We start from the raw sequence: 14,370 nt of genomic DNA on the forward strand, positions 1-14,370 counted from the left end.
GCCGCATGCAGGGCTCAAATGCACAAACCCGTGAGCTCATGACCTGAGCTGAAATCAAGAGTTGGACGCTTAACCAAATAAGCCACCCAGGCACCCCTAGAGACATATTTTGAAAAATGAGTCCAGGATAAGCATCTGATTTTGGCTCAGGTCATGATCTCACAGTTCATGAGTTCGAGTCCCATATCAGGTGAGCTCGAGCCGCGCTTCATGTAAACATAAGCCCCACTTTGGGTGAGCCCCACTTCTCTCTCTCTCTCTCTGCCCCTCACTCACTTGCACCTCTCTCTCTCTCTTAAAGAAAGAAAAATGAACCCAGAACCAGGAGCAACACTGCCTTTGCAAACCTCAGAGAGAAGTCAGCGGGAAGGGTAGATACAAAATCCTATACTCCCTGTATTTCACATAACAATCCCTTTCCGCCCTTCTGCTTTCCAGGCTGTAAGTTTTCATGCTAAGACATAAAACACCATCTTGAAAACTACAGGCCCTCCTAACTACTGCCCCAAAAAAAAAAAAAAAAAGTAACACAAAAAACCCAGCAATATCAAGAGAAAACGGCAACATTTCGCTGTGTCTTCAGAAAAAGACCGCACATTTCAGCATCGTAAAACTGCCCTTAAATGTTATTTCTGATCAAGTAGACCCAAAGAGCCAGAGACTGCTGCGTCCTATGAAAGTAACCTTCAATATGTCTAAAATCCATACTTCTGATTGGTTGTCTCCTTTAATAATGTATTCCCCTAGTGATGATACTTAAGTTGACAACACTGTTTTCTGAAAGGTATATTTGTGGCTTTTAATTTTATTTTCCATATGCGTCAGAGTCAAAGTAAGTAAAAGCTTCGCTGCTACCGGCTTCCTTATTTCAAAAGAAAAAGGGGAAAAAAAGGACTTTGAGAGCTCTGGCTCATTTAAATATAGGAGAAAAGGGAGTGACAGCTTGCCAGGTCGTTTAAAAATGAAAAGGGAAGACAGAGAGAATTTTCAACACTATGCTTTGATTCCTCAGGTTTCATCCTTCCGTGTTACACGTGCTCTCCCTGGAACATCTTCAAAGGCCATACTTACTGTAACTGCCAGGAGACTTTTCTTCGTACGTGAAATGAAGTTGCAATTCCTCCTCTGACATCTCACAGATGAACACTTTCAGCAGACAGCAAATAATAAACAAAGCGTTGTGTGTCTGCCAAATGAAGATGTGGCTAGAAAGGAAAGACCAAACCACACGGGAATCAGCACCTCATCAGGAGCACGGGCACCATGCAGTCCATGATTTCTCGGTCGTTTTGCCCATAAACACAGCGTCCCTATCTTTTCTTGGCTAGTGATATATTACTCTATGCCAATCCACTTCATGTTTCATGCTGTACATTTTACTTAGTGAGTCAACCTAACAAAAATATTTTCGTTAGGTATGGCCGCTCTTTGTTCTTAACTTCGTACCTGTCCCACACGTGGGCAGGGCAAAGAAAAGCGAAAAAAAAAAAATTTTTTTAATATAGTAACATAAAGAGATTATATGCAAACACACGACCAAAATTTTAAATGGGCCACTGCCAGCAGCCCAGGACAATAGTCGCTATTTGTATTAGTAAGCAGGAACTCAACAAGAAAAATTTAAATTAGATTCAATATAATTTGTTTGGAAGCAACACTGGTTTTAAAAAATGCTTGAGGGCATCAAAGATTAACCTTCCAAGGCATCAAATACAAAATTTTAATATCTACATTAGCTATACTGGAATTCAAATAAAAATAAAATTATAATATCTAATCAGAACTTTCTTTCATCTACTAGGAAAGGAAAAAAGGAAACAGATGTGGAATGAAATACTCAAACTTAGTCATAATTTAAACTAGGTATGAACAGCAATAATAATGGGGGCGGGGAAACTATCTTTTTTAATAATAATTACATTGCTATTAACCTTCTTAAGGAATATATTTCTGAAGATTGTCTGAAATGCTGAAATCAAACAGATTCCAGAATTCATAACCTCACCACAATGACTTGGACAGTAAATTATAACCTCTCTTTTACTTTTTAATAATGAGAATTCCTTTATAGCTTTCAAAAAGACCATAATCCATTTCCACCAAAAAATGAAAAATACTCATATTGCTAAATATAAAGAGAACATGATTTAATCAGCCAGCTTACTTCTGACATTCTGCCGAAAGTTTTAGTTCTTTGGTTCTAGAAAGGAAGACCTTAATTAGCGCACCAAGGTTTCCTGTTCGAGGATTGTTTACAACTGCAAGAGAAGATAAGGTTTTAAAAAGTTAAAATTAATAACTGAAATCAAAGTGAACATATTAAAACACTTATAAAACCAAGCTGTCAAGCTGAAGTTGCTCACAGACAAACCTTATGACCAACTTCACATCTAATTAGGAAAATAAACAATGAGAGAAATTGCTGGTCTTAATTTTGAACAAAAAGTGATTTGCAAGGGGCGTCTGGGTGGCTCAGTCAGTTAAGCGTCTGACTTAGGCTCAGGTCATGAATTCTCGGTCCGTGAGTTCGAGCCCTGCATTGGGCTCTCTGCTGTCAGCACAGAGCCTGCTTTGGATCCTCTGTCCCTCCCCCTTCTCCCCCACGTGCTTGCGTGCTCTGTCTCAAACACAGATAAAAAACATTTTAGAAAATTAAAAAAAAATGATTTGCAAACTGAAAATGATGGAAACAATAGGACAAAGTAGCCAATTCATATCAGAATTCAAAACTGTAAAGAGAGAATAGTTGATACATACTCAATTTACACACACACACACACACACACACACACACACATACACACAGTATTTCTCTTTAGAAAAGCAAATGTTAAAAAAAAACTCAAAAAATGATTCCCAGTATACAGAATACAATCAACTGTAAAGGCAAAAACTCTGTTCGGATCATCATAAATCATTCTAACGAAAAACAGACACATAAAGCACTATGGCCGGGGGGAGCTATTTTGATCAAATACAATTTTAAAGAATTTGCTCAAGAAGTTGTTTAAGTTCAAAGGGGGGCATTTCAACAAGTATAGCCCAAAGAATTGAGCGGATACAGTAATGAGAATCAGAAGATCTGGTTTCTAGATCCAAGGCTATAATTAACAGAATATTAAACCTCAGACAAATTACTTTTCTTCTCCAACCTGTTTTCTCATCGAGCAACAGGTAACACACACTGACCAATATACAGTAAGTGCTCTACACATATCACCTCACCAAATCCTCAAAACCAACTATGGGATAAGCACCAATATCACCTCCATTTCACAGATCCTCACGTCTCTGTTGTTACCGCTCAAGGACACATCCTTGTCTGCTGGTTACAATCCCTGGCTCTAAAATGCTGTGCTACACCAACCCCTCTAATCAAGGAATCAGACTTAATGAAGATATAAAGCTCTATCAGGCTGCCCAGTAAGACACACGTGATGATTAATTTTACGAGTCAACTTAACTGAGCCACAGGATGCCCAGATATCCGGTTAAACTTATTTCTGGGTGTATCTGTGAGGATGTTTCTGCATTTTAATTTTCAGCTGAGTAAAACAGACGGGCCTCTCCAAAGTGGGCGCACATCATCCAACACATTAAGGGCATGAACGGGACCGAGGTCGGAGGAAGACTGAATCCTCCTCTGGCTGACTGTTGAACTAAAACGTTAGCCTTCTGCCCTTGGACAGGGACTTACAACACTGGCTCTTATGGTTTTCAGGCCTTTGGACTTGAATGGGAATTCACACCATTAGTTTCACTGGGTCTCTGGACAACCTTAATACATCACAGAAGCACAGAAGTTAAGAACCCGTCAGAGCTAAAGAGTACTATGCTAAGTGAAGTAAGTCAGAGAAAGACAATTACCATCCGATTTCACACATCCTATGTGAAATTTAAGAAACAAATGAGCAAAGGGGGGGGAAAGAGAGAGAGAGGCAAACCAAGAAACCGGCTCTTAACTACAGAGAACAAACTGATGGTTACTGGCGGTGGGAGGGGGGAAATAAGTGATGGGGATTAAGGAGGGCACTTGTGATACAGACATGCTGAATCACTGTATTGTACGCCTGAAACTAATACTACACTGTACGTTATTTAAATACACTGTATGAATTTAAATACAAACTTAAAAAAACAAAACAACTCATCAGAAGGAAGAAACCATTTAGCCAAAAACTTTAATTTTATTGATGAAGAAAAAGAGACCCAGAAAGGTTAAGTGTTGGGCCCAAAGCCAACAATGTTAGTGACAAATGTCCAGTCTTTTTGCTTTACGAACGGTTTTCAAACTGAGAGACTCCAGAGTTCTGAATATTTGTTTCTCTTTCGAAATGTATTTTTAACTATTTTGAAAAACACAAATGCAAACGCTCAAACACACTGGCCTCTGCTGCCTGAAAAATACATTAAAAAAAATTTTTTTTAATGTTTATTTTATTTTTAGAGAGAGAAAGAGAGAGAGAGAGAGAGAGACAGAGCACGAGCAGGGGAGGGGCACAGAGAGAGGGAGACACAGAATCCGAAGCAGGCTCCAGGCTCTGAGCTGTCAGCACAGAGCCTGATGCGGGGCTCAAACTCACTAACCACGAGATTAGTACCTGAGCCGAAGTCAGTGTTTAACTGAGCCACACAGACGCCCCAGAAAAATTCAGACCTGACACTTATCTTTTGCTGCCATCTCTATGCATACATTTGAACTTGTTGAAAATGTGTCAAAGATTTGAAAGAATGAAGTTCTCCAGAACTGTTAAAAATCCAGGTATGCACATACACGCATAAAAAAAAAATCACACATGGGAATAAGTACACCATTACAGCATACCTGCTCGGTGCTCAATAACTGTCAAGTTAATTCAGGTCACCCTGCTGGGTAGCTGTTCCTGTCACAGCTTGAGTCAATGCAAGTTACAGTGTAACTTTCTCTCTGCGATAAAGCGTTGCGGCACCTTGCTATTCCAAGCGTGGTTCAGGGACTGGTGGCAACAGCGTTATGTGGGAGCCTGCCGGACACACAGAACCCCAGGGCCACCCCCCTGCACCTGCTGAAGTTAACAGCGCTTCTCAAGGCTTAACGTGCCTTTAAATCACAAGGCACTCTTAAAGTTCCAATTCTGATCTCGCAGGTGTCGAGGGTGACCTGAGAGTCTACAACACTGCCTCCCAGGTGGTGCTCCTTGCCCCTGAACAGAGAACCCCACTGTGGGCAGCAAGGTGCGACACGTGCGGTAAGTCAGGGCGGGTTTTGTCCGGCTGTTATAATCAAGAATAGATATCTGATTAGATGTTAAATCTTGTCAGTTACACTTTGAAATAAAAAATTTCCTGCTTCTCTTTCAAGCTTTGGGGCTTAATGAAAGAATATCCTGAGATTTCAGGATACACTGTGTAAAAGCAAAAAAAAAAAAAAAAAAACCCACAAAAACAAAAAGTTAATGTTTGCAAGTGCATCTCTGTGTGAATTATTGTTACCTAGCTACTGTAAACCGAAACAAAATACCGAAACAGGGGCACCTGGGTTGTTCAGTTGGTTAAGTGTCTGACTTCGGCTCAGGTCAGGATCTCACGGTTCATGGGGTTCAAGCTCCGCGTCGGGCTCTGTGCTGACAGCTCAGAGCCCGGACCCTGCTTCGGATTCCGTGTCTCCCTGTCTCTGTGCCCCTCCCCCGCTCGCGCTCTCTCAAAAATGAATAAACGTTAAAAATAAATTTAAAATTTAAAAAAATACCGAAACAAAGAGGATATGACTACAAGCATTATTCAGAACCCCAGCTTCACAATCTTGTGTTCATTCAACAGGTCCTTTATTACTGAATGACTTCATAAGTAATTGTTTGAATTTATAAACGGTTAGCTATTTAAAAACGAACAACAACAAAAAAACAACACTGTGCTGTTGGGAACAGCAACCAGCTACTACTACTGTGGATACCTTTTCTTTTCATTCATTCATTCAGCATGTATTTATTGAGCTAATTCTACGTATGGACCCAGTACTCTTTCAGGTACTAAGGAGATACTCAGGACGCACAGTCGTAATGCAGCTGACATTCTAAAACATTTCAGTTTTCACACTACTCTTAGACAAGATGCAGACAGGGAAATAGACTAATAAAACAAAGTACACTCCCTGCTGTTTCAACAACAATACCCAATGGTAGACTCAATATTCCAAAACACCTGGATGGAATTTAATGGAATCAAAGTTAATTGGTAAAAATCAAATATGATGTTCAAGTTGAATAAGCTAGAGCAGGAACAGGGGATAACTGACAGGAAGGCAGAAAAGCATAACAGAATTAGACCACAGAGTCTGCCTAGGTTCAAATCCCAGCTGCACCACTGACTAGCTGTGACACCTGGCAACTTACTTTCAGCCCCCCACCCCATGCCTCAGTTTCCTCAACTGTAAAATTAAATAACAATGGCACTTAAATTAAAAACTAGCTCATTTCACTCTAGAGTTTGAACTTGTAGCAATCCGTTCATAGCTTTTGCGTAAAGAAGAGACTTCCTTATCTCTACAGGAGTTCAAGCAAAGTCTGAGTAACATTCAGGTAAAGGTATTATAAAGAAAATTTCCATCTGGGGTAAGAAAGTTGGACTTGCTCCCAGACCCTGAAACAACCTTTCCCAATATTTCACTAAAATACCCAAGTCCCCGATCCAATAAATATACAGAAGCTAGGACAGAGACAGGTTAGCAATCCATGGGGATGCACTCAACAAAATTTATATTGTGGGAAACTCTACTGCCCACTTTCTTCAATAAATAAATAAATAAATAAATAAATAAATAAATAAATAACTAGGGGAAAAAAGAAGAGATAGACAATAGCAGAAGGAACCTAGCTATGAAAAGAATCATAAAAACGTATCAACCAATAACAACATATAGGCTTTATTTTGGTTCCTGAGTCACATAAACTAAGACAATCAGAAATGTGAACACTCAGTGGTTATTTTATAATGTTAAAAATGATTTTCTAGGGGTGCCGGGGTGGCTCATTCGGCTGAACATCTGACTTCAGCTCAGGTCATGATCTCACAGTTTGTGAGTCTGAGCCCCGCATCGGGCTCTGTGCTGACAGCTCAGAGCCTGGGGCCTGTTTCGGATTCTGTGTCTCCCTCTCTCTCTGCCCCTCCACTGCTCACACTCCGTCTCTCCTTCTCTCTCAAAAATAAATAGGGGGGCGCCTGGGTGGCGCAGTCGGTTGAGCGTCCGACTTCAGCCAGGTCACGATCTCGCGGTCCGGGAGTTCGAGCCCCGCGTCGGGCTCTGGGCTGATGGCTCAGAGCCTGGAGCCTGTTTCCAATTCTGTGTCTCCCTCTCTCTCTGCCCCTCCCCCGTTCATGCTCTGTCTCTCTCTGTCCCAAAAATAAATAAAAGTTGAAAAAAAAAAAAATTAAAAAAAAAAATAAATAAATAAATAAACATTAAAAAAATGTTTTTAATTGCTTTCTAGTAAGATAGTGGTATTGTTTTCCTTAAAAAAACAAAACAAAACAAAAAACTCCTCTTAGGGGATCTATGCCAAAATATTTATGGATGAAATGACATGCCTGAGGTTGGTGTCTAATATGCGAGGACGTGCTCTATGTTTGTCGGCTTTTCTGTACATGTTTCGTACTTCCGTGAATGGTTGAGAGATACAGATGAAGCCTGCCCATTAGCTGAAAATGAGTGAAGTCAGAAGAGGAACTTACGGGAGTTATTACATTATTTGGCCCGCATTTCTAGAAGCGCGAAACCTAAATATCAAACACCCTTGAAAATATACAGCAAGACACAAGTTCACACAAATGCTAATTCCAGGCAGACAGTCCTTCTCCCCACCAAAACAGAGAACACTTGAACTACAGAGTTTATAGAACCGATGAGTATTTACTTGGTAATCAATGGACGGTTAGCAAGGCTAACCACTTGAAAGTAACTGTAAGGACAAAATCTCCCCCTCTCTGTCTACTCCAACAAGAAAACTTACGTTACTCATCCCACTTCCTACACTTCTCTCCTACTTCCTACACCAACTCTGAGGCTACCCCCCCCCCTACCCCCGCCGAAAACAACTAGGGAGAAATAAACACGCCAGACACAGAGCAACATGCACTAGAGGGTACATGTACAAAAAATGTTGACCCAGATGTTCCTTCAGGGAATTTTATAATTCTCTCCAAAGCCAAGGAGTAAGGGTAAGAGAAGGTCCCATTTAAACCAAGCAAAACCTACACAAAATAAAACCTTCCTGGGTTCTAAAATTAGGTTACAAAACAGCAGCAGCCTGCCTTCAAGCTTAAATAATAGCAGATTCAACAAGCACCTACAGGATCCACACAAGGAACAAGGTTAATAACAAGGTGTATTTACACCCTCTCTGACAGCAAACAACATACCTACATGGGTACTCTCCGTGTGTCTACCCTGCTTTAGTTTTCTGAAGAGACACAGCATATGAAAGTAGGTCTGTTTATTTCTGGTCTGATTCCCCTAATGAGACAGTGCCATGAGGTCAGGAATCTAGGTCAGTCTTTTGCGCCAGAATATGGAATATATTATGCAATATATAGCACAGTATACAGAATAGAGCCTATAATATAGTAGGTGCTCAATAAATATTTGCTAGTTTCATGAATAAGGAAAAACAAAACAGTAACAACAGAGTAAGGAACAGGCTATGGTAAACCTTCAGAGGAAGAACTGAATCAAAACTGTCAAACAAGGGGGCGCCTGGGTGACTCAGTCGGCTGAGTGTCCGAACTAGGCTCAGGTCATCATCTCATGGTTCACGAGTTCGAGTCCCACTTCAGGCTCTGTGCTGAAGCTCAGAGCCTGGAGCCTGCTTCGGATTCTGTGTCTCCCTCTCTCTCTCTGCTCCTCCCCCACTTGTGCTCAGTCTCTCTTAAAAACAAATAAACCTTAAAACAATAAATAAATAAACTATCAAACAAATTTGAGTAACAAGCATCATCAGTGGAAGAAGAGAAAATTGACTATTTTTTTTTTATGTTTATTTATTTTGAGAGAGAGACAGAGTGGGCAGGGGAATGGTAGGGGCAGGGAGAGGGAGGGAAGGGCAGAGAGAATCCCAAGCAGGCTCCACACTCAGCACAGAGTCCAACATGGGACTCAATCTCACGACCCTGAGATCATGACCTGAGCTGAAATCAAAAGTCAGACACTTAACCAACTGAGCCACCCAGGTGCCCCTCAAACGTGAAAGAAAGAAAGAAAGAAAGAAAGAAAGAAAGAAAGAAAGAAAGAAAGAAAGAAAGAAAGAAAGAAAGAAAGAAAGAAAGAAAGAAAGAAAGAAAGAAAGAAAGAGAGAAAGAAAGAGGGACCCCTGGGTGGCTCAGTTGGTTAGGCATCTGACTTCAGTTCAGGTCATGATCTCGCGGTGCGTGGGTTCGAGCCCCGTGTCAGGCTCTGTGCTGACAGTTCAGAGACTGAAGCCTGCTTCAGATTCTGTGTCTCCCTCCCTCTCTGTCTCTCAAAAATAAATAAATGTTAAACAATTTTATAAAAAAATTAAAAAGAAAGAAAGAAGAAAAAAAAACCCAGAAAGCCCCTGGGAAAAATGAGTATAATGAAAAGAGAGTAGTCTGACATCCAGAAAAAAACAAAGAATGATTAAAAACAAACTAAAAATGAAATAAAAGATGCACTAGAATCTTTACAAAACTGAATCAAAGACATAATCACTTAATCAAAGTGACATAATCACTTAATCAAAGACATAATCACTTAATCAAAATCACATAATCAAAGACATAAAGGAGGAAACTCAAGAAAAGAAAGATGATGAAGAAAAAGAAGATACAGGGACACCTGGGTGGCTCAGTCAGTTAAACTTCTGACTTCAAGTCAGGTCATGATCTCACAGTTTTTGAGTTTGAGCCCCACATTGGTTGAACTCAAGCCCCACTTCAAGCTCCACACTGACAGTGCAGAGCATGTGTAGGATTCTCTCTCACCCTCTCTCTCTGCCCCTCACTCGCTTGTGCCCCCTCTCTCTCTGAAAAATAAATTAATTTGAAAAAGAAATTTTATTTAAAAAAGAAATTACAGGGGCGCCTGGGTGGCTCAGTCGGTTAAGTGTCCGACTTCAGCTCAGGTCATGATCTCACGGTCTGTGGGTTCGAGCCCTGCATCGGGCTCTGTGCTGACAGCTCAGAGCCTGGAGCCTGTTTCAGATTCTGTGTCTGCCTCTCTCTCTGACCCTCCCCCCATTCATGCTCTGTCTCTCTCTGTCTCAAAAATAAATAAACATTAAAAAAAATTTTAAAGAAATTATATTAAAATTATATTAATAAAATTATATTAATTATGATAAAATTACATTTAAAAAAAGGAAAAAGAAAGATACCGAAAGCAAAAACAGTCCAAGCTGACTGTTAACAGGTGATCCTAAGTTGGGGGAGAAGAAACCCAAACACAAGGAAAATCAAAACCATAACTAAAGAAAACTTTGGAACTGAAAAGACTTTAATAAGCCAATAAAAAAAAACCTCATCAAATTTCAGGCAAAATCAAAAAGAAAAAAGTATAATGAGAAACACTTAATCATAATGGTTAATGAAAAAAGTGTAATAAACAAAGAAGCAAAAAAAAAAAAATTACGATCTTCAGACTTCCTCTCCAGTAACCACGTTCTTAAACCATATACAAAAATAAATTTGAAATGGATTAAAGACCTACATGTAAGACCTGAAACCATAAAACTCTTAAAAAATACATAGGCAGTAAATTTGGAATTCAGTCTTAGCAATATTTTTTGGATCTGTCTCCTCAGGCAAGGGCAACAAAAGCAAAAATAAACAAGTGGGACTACATCAAACTAAAAAGCTTCTGCACAGCAAAGGAAACCATGAACAAAATGAGAAGGCAACCTAATGAATGGCAGAAGAGATCTGCAAATGACATATTCAATAAGAAGTTAATATTCAAGGGGTGTCTGGCTGGCTCAGCTGGTGTACCACGTGACTCTTGACCGCAAGGTTGTAAGTTCGAGCCCCATGTTGGGTGTAGAGATTACTTGAAAATAAAATCTTTTTTAAAAAAAAGTTCATATTCAAAATATGTAAAGAATTCATACAACTCAACACCAAAAAATCCCACATCTGATTAAAAAATAGGCCGAGGGGGGCACCTGGGTGGCTCAGTCGCTTAAGTGTTTGACTTCGGCTCGGGCCATGACCTCACGATTCATGAGTTCGAGCCCCACATTGGGCTCTGTGCTGACAGCTCAGAGCCTGGAGCCTGTTTCAGATTCTGTGTCTCCCTCTCTCTCTGCCCCTCCCCTGCTCACACTATCTCTCTCCCTCTCAAAAATAAACAAACATTAAAAAAAAATTAAATAAAAATAGGCTGAGGACTTGAACAGACATTTTCCCAAAGAAGACATACAGATGGCCAACAGACACATGAAAGGATGCTCAGTATCACTCATCATCAGGGAAATGCAAATCCAAACGACAATTAGGTATCACCTCACACCTTTCAGAGTGACTAAAATCAAAAAGACAAGAAATAACGAGTGTGGGTGAAGATGGGGAGAAACGGGAACCCTCTTGCACTGTTGGTGGGAATGCAAACTGGGGCAGGCACTGTGGAAAACAGTATGGAGGTTCCTCAACAGATGAAAAACAGAACTACCCTATGACACAACTCTTTCTAGCCTTTATCTGAAGAAAATGAAAACACGAACTTCAAAAGACCTACGTGGCCCCAGGTTCACGGCAGCATCATCTACAATAGTGAAGGCATGGAAACAACCCAGGTGTCCGTCGATAGATGAATGGATAAAGCAGAGGTGATATATACATACAAGGGAATATTACTCCACCATAAGTAAGAATGAAGTCTTGCCATTGGTGGCAACATGGATAGACCCAGAGGGTACTGTGCTAAGTGAAAAGTCTGAGAAACACCAATACTGTGTCATTTCACTTATATGTGGAATCAAAAAAAAAAGAGAAAAAACAAACAAAACAGACTCATAGATATAGAGAACAAAGTGGTGGCTGACAGGTGGGGCGGGGGGTGGAATGGGTGAAACAGGTAAAGGGGATTAAGAGGTACAAACTTCCAATTATAAAAGAAGTAAGTCGCAGAGATGATCAAGTCCAGCATAAGAAATACAGTCAGTAATACTATTATAACTGTGTATGATGACAGATGGTAACTAGACTTATTACGATGAGCATTTTGTAACATATACAAATGTCAAATCAAGATCAAATCACTATGTTATACACCTGAAGCTAATGTTAACACTGTCCAACTATTCCTCAATTAAACACCAAACAAAACAAGCTAAAACAGTCTGTGGTTTAGGAGAGTCTATTACCACCACTGCAAGTGAGCAAGCATGTGTCTTGCTGCTCTTGACCAAATGGTACCTTCTAGCGGCCCCAATGAGCACCATGAACAGGAGTAAATATTACTAAATATAATCATCCAGAATATATCACTTCATTAATTTAATTCATATTACACTACCAAAACTTGTAACAGAAATTTTTAAATAAATGCCACCCATACACACACACACACACACACACACACACTCACTCACTCACTCACTCATTTTGCCCCTTACCTAAAGACCTGCAGACTGAAACAGTTGCTTCCTCCAAGAGCTTCAGCTCGGTGCTGGAGGGAGAGAAGAAAAGGTAATTAATAACTACAGTGCTAAATAGGTACACACTGACCAGTTAAAGGAATAAATAAAATAAAGAGGAGAAAAACAATTTAGAAGGAAAATAGGATGTACCATGATAAACAATAAAATCACAAATTTTATTGGGTGGCTCAGTTGGTTAAATATCTGACTCCAGCTCAGGTCATGATCTCATTTTGTGGGTTCAAGCCCCAAGTCGGGCTCTGTGCTGACAGCTCCGAGCCTGGAACCTGCTTCAGATTCTGTGTCTCCCTCTCTCTCTGCCCCTCCCCCGCTTGCACTTGGTCTCTCAAAATAAATAAAAACATTAAAAAAAAAAATAAAAAGACAAAATGAAGTTAAGCTTCTGTTTTCGACATAATTAGAAAATGTACTCAGAGAGTACCAATCATGGGGTTAGAGTTATTTGAAAAAAATGCCATTATTTTTAGGAGAAACATGAAGTCTCATGATACCTGCAATACCTTTAAATAGATCAACAAATAAAGGAAGAAACAAGGCAAGAAAAGCACGAGAACACATACATAAGCTTCAATAATTTATAAACAAAGAAAAACAGAAACACACAGAGATAGATATGAGTGACACGGGGACAGGAGGCACAGACAGAAACAGACATAAAACTCGGAAAAAAACACAGGGGAAAGTTTTATGACACTGGATTAGGCAATGATTTCTTGGATATGATACCAAAAACACAGACATTAAAAGAAAAAAATATGTAAGTTTGACTTTATCAAAATGAAAAGCTTTTGCGTATCAAAGGATACTATCTCAGGGTGAAAAGCCAACACAGCAGAATGGGAGAAAATGTTTGCAAGTCATCTATCTGATAAGAGACTGATATCCAGAATATACGAAAACAAAAACAAAAACCTCTGACTCAACAAAAAACCAAACAACTCAATTTAAAAATGGGCAAAACTTTAAAGGGACATTTCTCCAAAGACGACATACAAAAGGCAATAGGTATGTAAAAAGATGTGCAGCAACACGATTCATCAGGGAAATGCAAATCAAAACCACAACGAGATACTGCTTTCACACCTATTAAAATGGCTACTTTAAAAAAAAAAAAAAAGGAGAGAGAGAAGGTTAAGTGTTGGAGGAGATATAGAGAAATGGGGACCTTCGTGCATTATATAAAACGGTGCTGGTGCTTTGAAACAGAGTATGGCAATTCAGCAAAACGTTAAATATAAAATTACTGCCTGATCCAGCAATTCCATTTCTGGGTATACAGATACCCAAAAAGGACCGAAAGCAGGGACTCGACCTGGTATCTGCACATCACATTCACCATCACTCATAACAGCCCAAAGCAGAAACAATCAAAATGTCCATCAATGGGTGAATCACGGTACAAAATGTGGTACATTCATACAGTGTAACATCATTCAGCCTTAAAAAGGAAAGAAATTCTAACACGTGCTACAACACAGATGAACCTTGAAGACATTACGCTGAGTGACACAAACCAGCCGCAAAAAAAGAAATACTGTATGATTCCACTTATAGAAGGCCCCTGGAGTAGTCAGATTCGTAGAGACAGAAAGAACGGCAGTTAGTGGCATTGAAGGCGGGGGGAATGGGGAGTTAGTGTTTAATGAGTCGGGTTTCAGTCTGGGAAGATGAAAAGTTCTGGAGACGGATGGTGGGTCAAACAACAACGCGAGTGTATTTAATGTCA

The 14,370-nt window shown here is 39.9% G+C and overlaps 1 protein-coding gene across 4 annotated transcripts in view; it reads right to left on the reverse strand.

The window, feature by feature from the left end:
- The window catches only part of DYM (dymeclin), a 359,762-nt gene that overhangs the window by 286,729 nt on the left and 58,663 nt on the right, over positions 1–14,370 (reverse strand). For all 4 annotated transcript variants that reach the window (XM_043558777.1, XM_043558775.1, XM_043558776.1 and 1 more), the window contains exons 3-5: positions 12,600–12,652; positions 2,165–2,258; positions 1,072–1,205 (exon numbers count right to left, since the gene is read on the reverse strand). In XM_043558777.1, the coding sequence (XP_043414712.1) occupies positions 1,072–1,205; positions 2,165–2,258; positions 12,600–12,652 (281 nt within the window). The remainder of the gene's footprint in view (positions 1–1,071; positions 1,206–2,164; positions 2,259–12,599; positions 12,653–14,370) is intronic.

The sequence above is a fragment of the Prionailurus bengalensis genome, chromosome D3, assembly GCF_016509475.1.
Source record: "Prionailurus bengalensis isolate Pbe53 chromosome D3, Fcat_Pben_1.1_paternal_pri, whole genome shotgun sequence".
In the NCBI taxonomy this organism is placed as follows: Eukaryota; Metazoa; Chordata; class Mammalia; order Carnivora; family Felidae; genus Prionailurus; species Prionailurus bengalensis.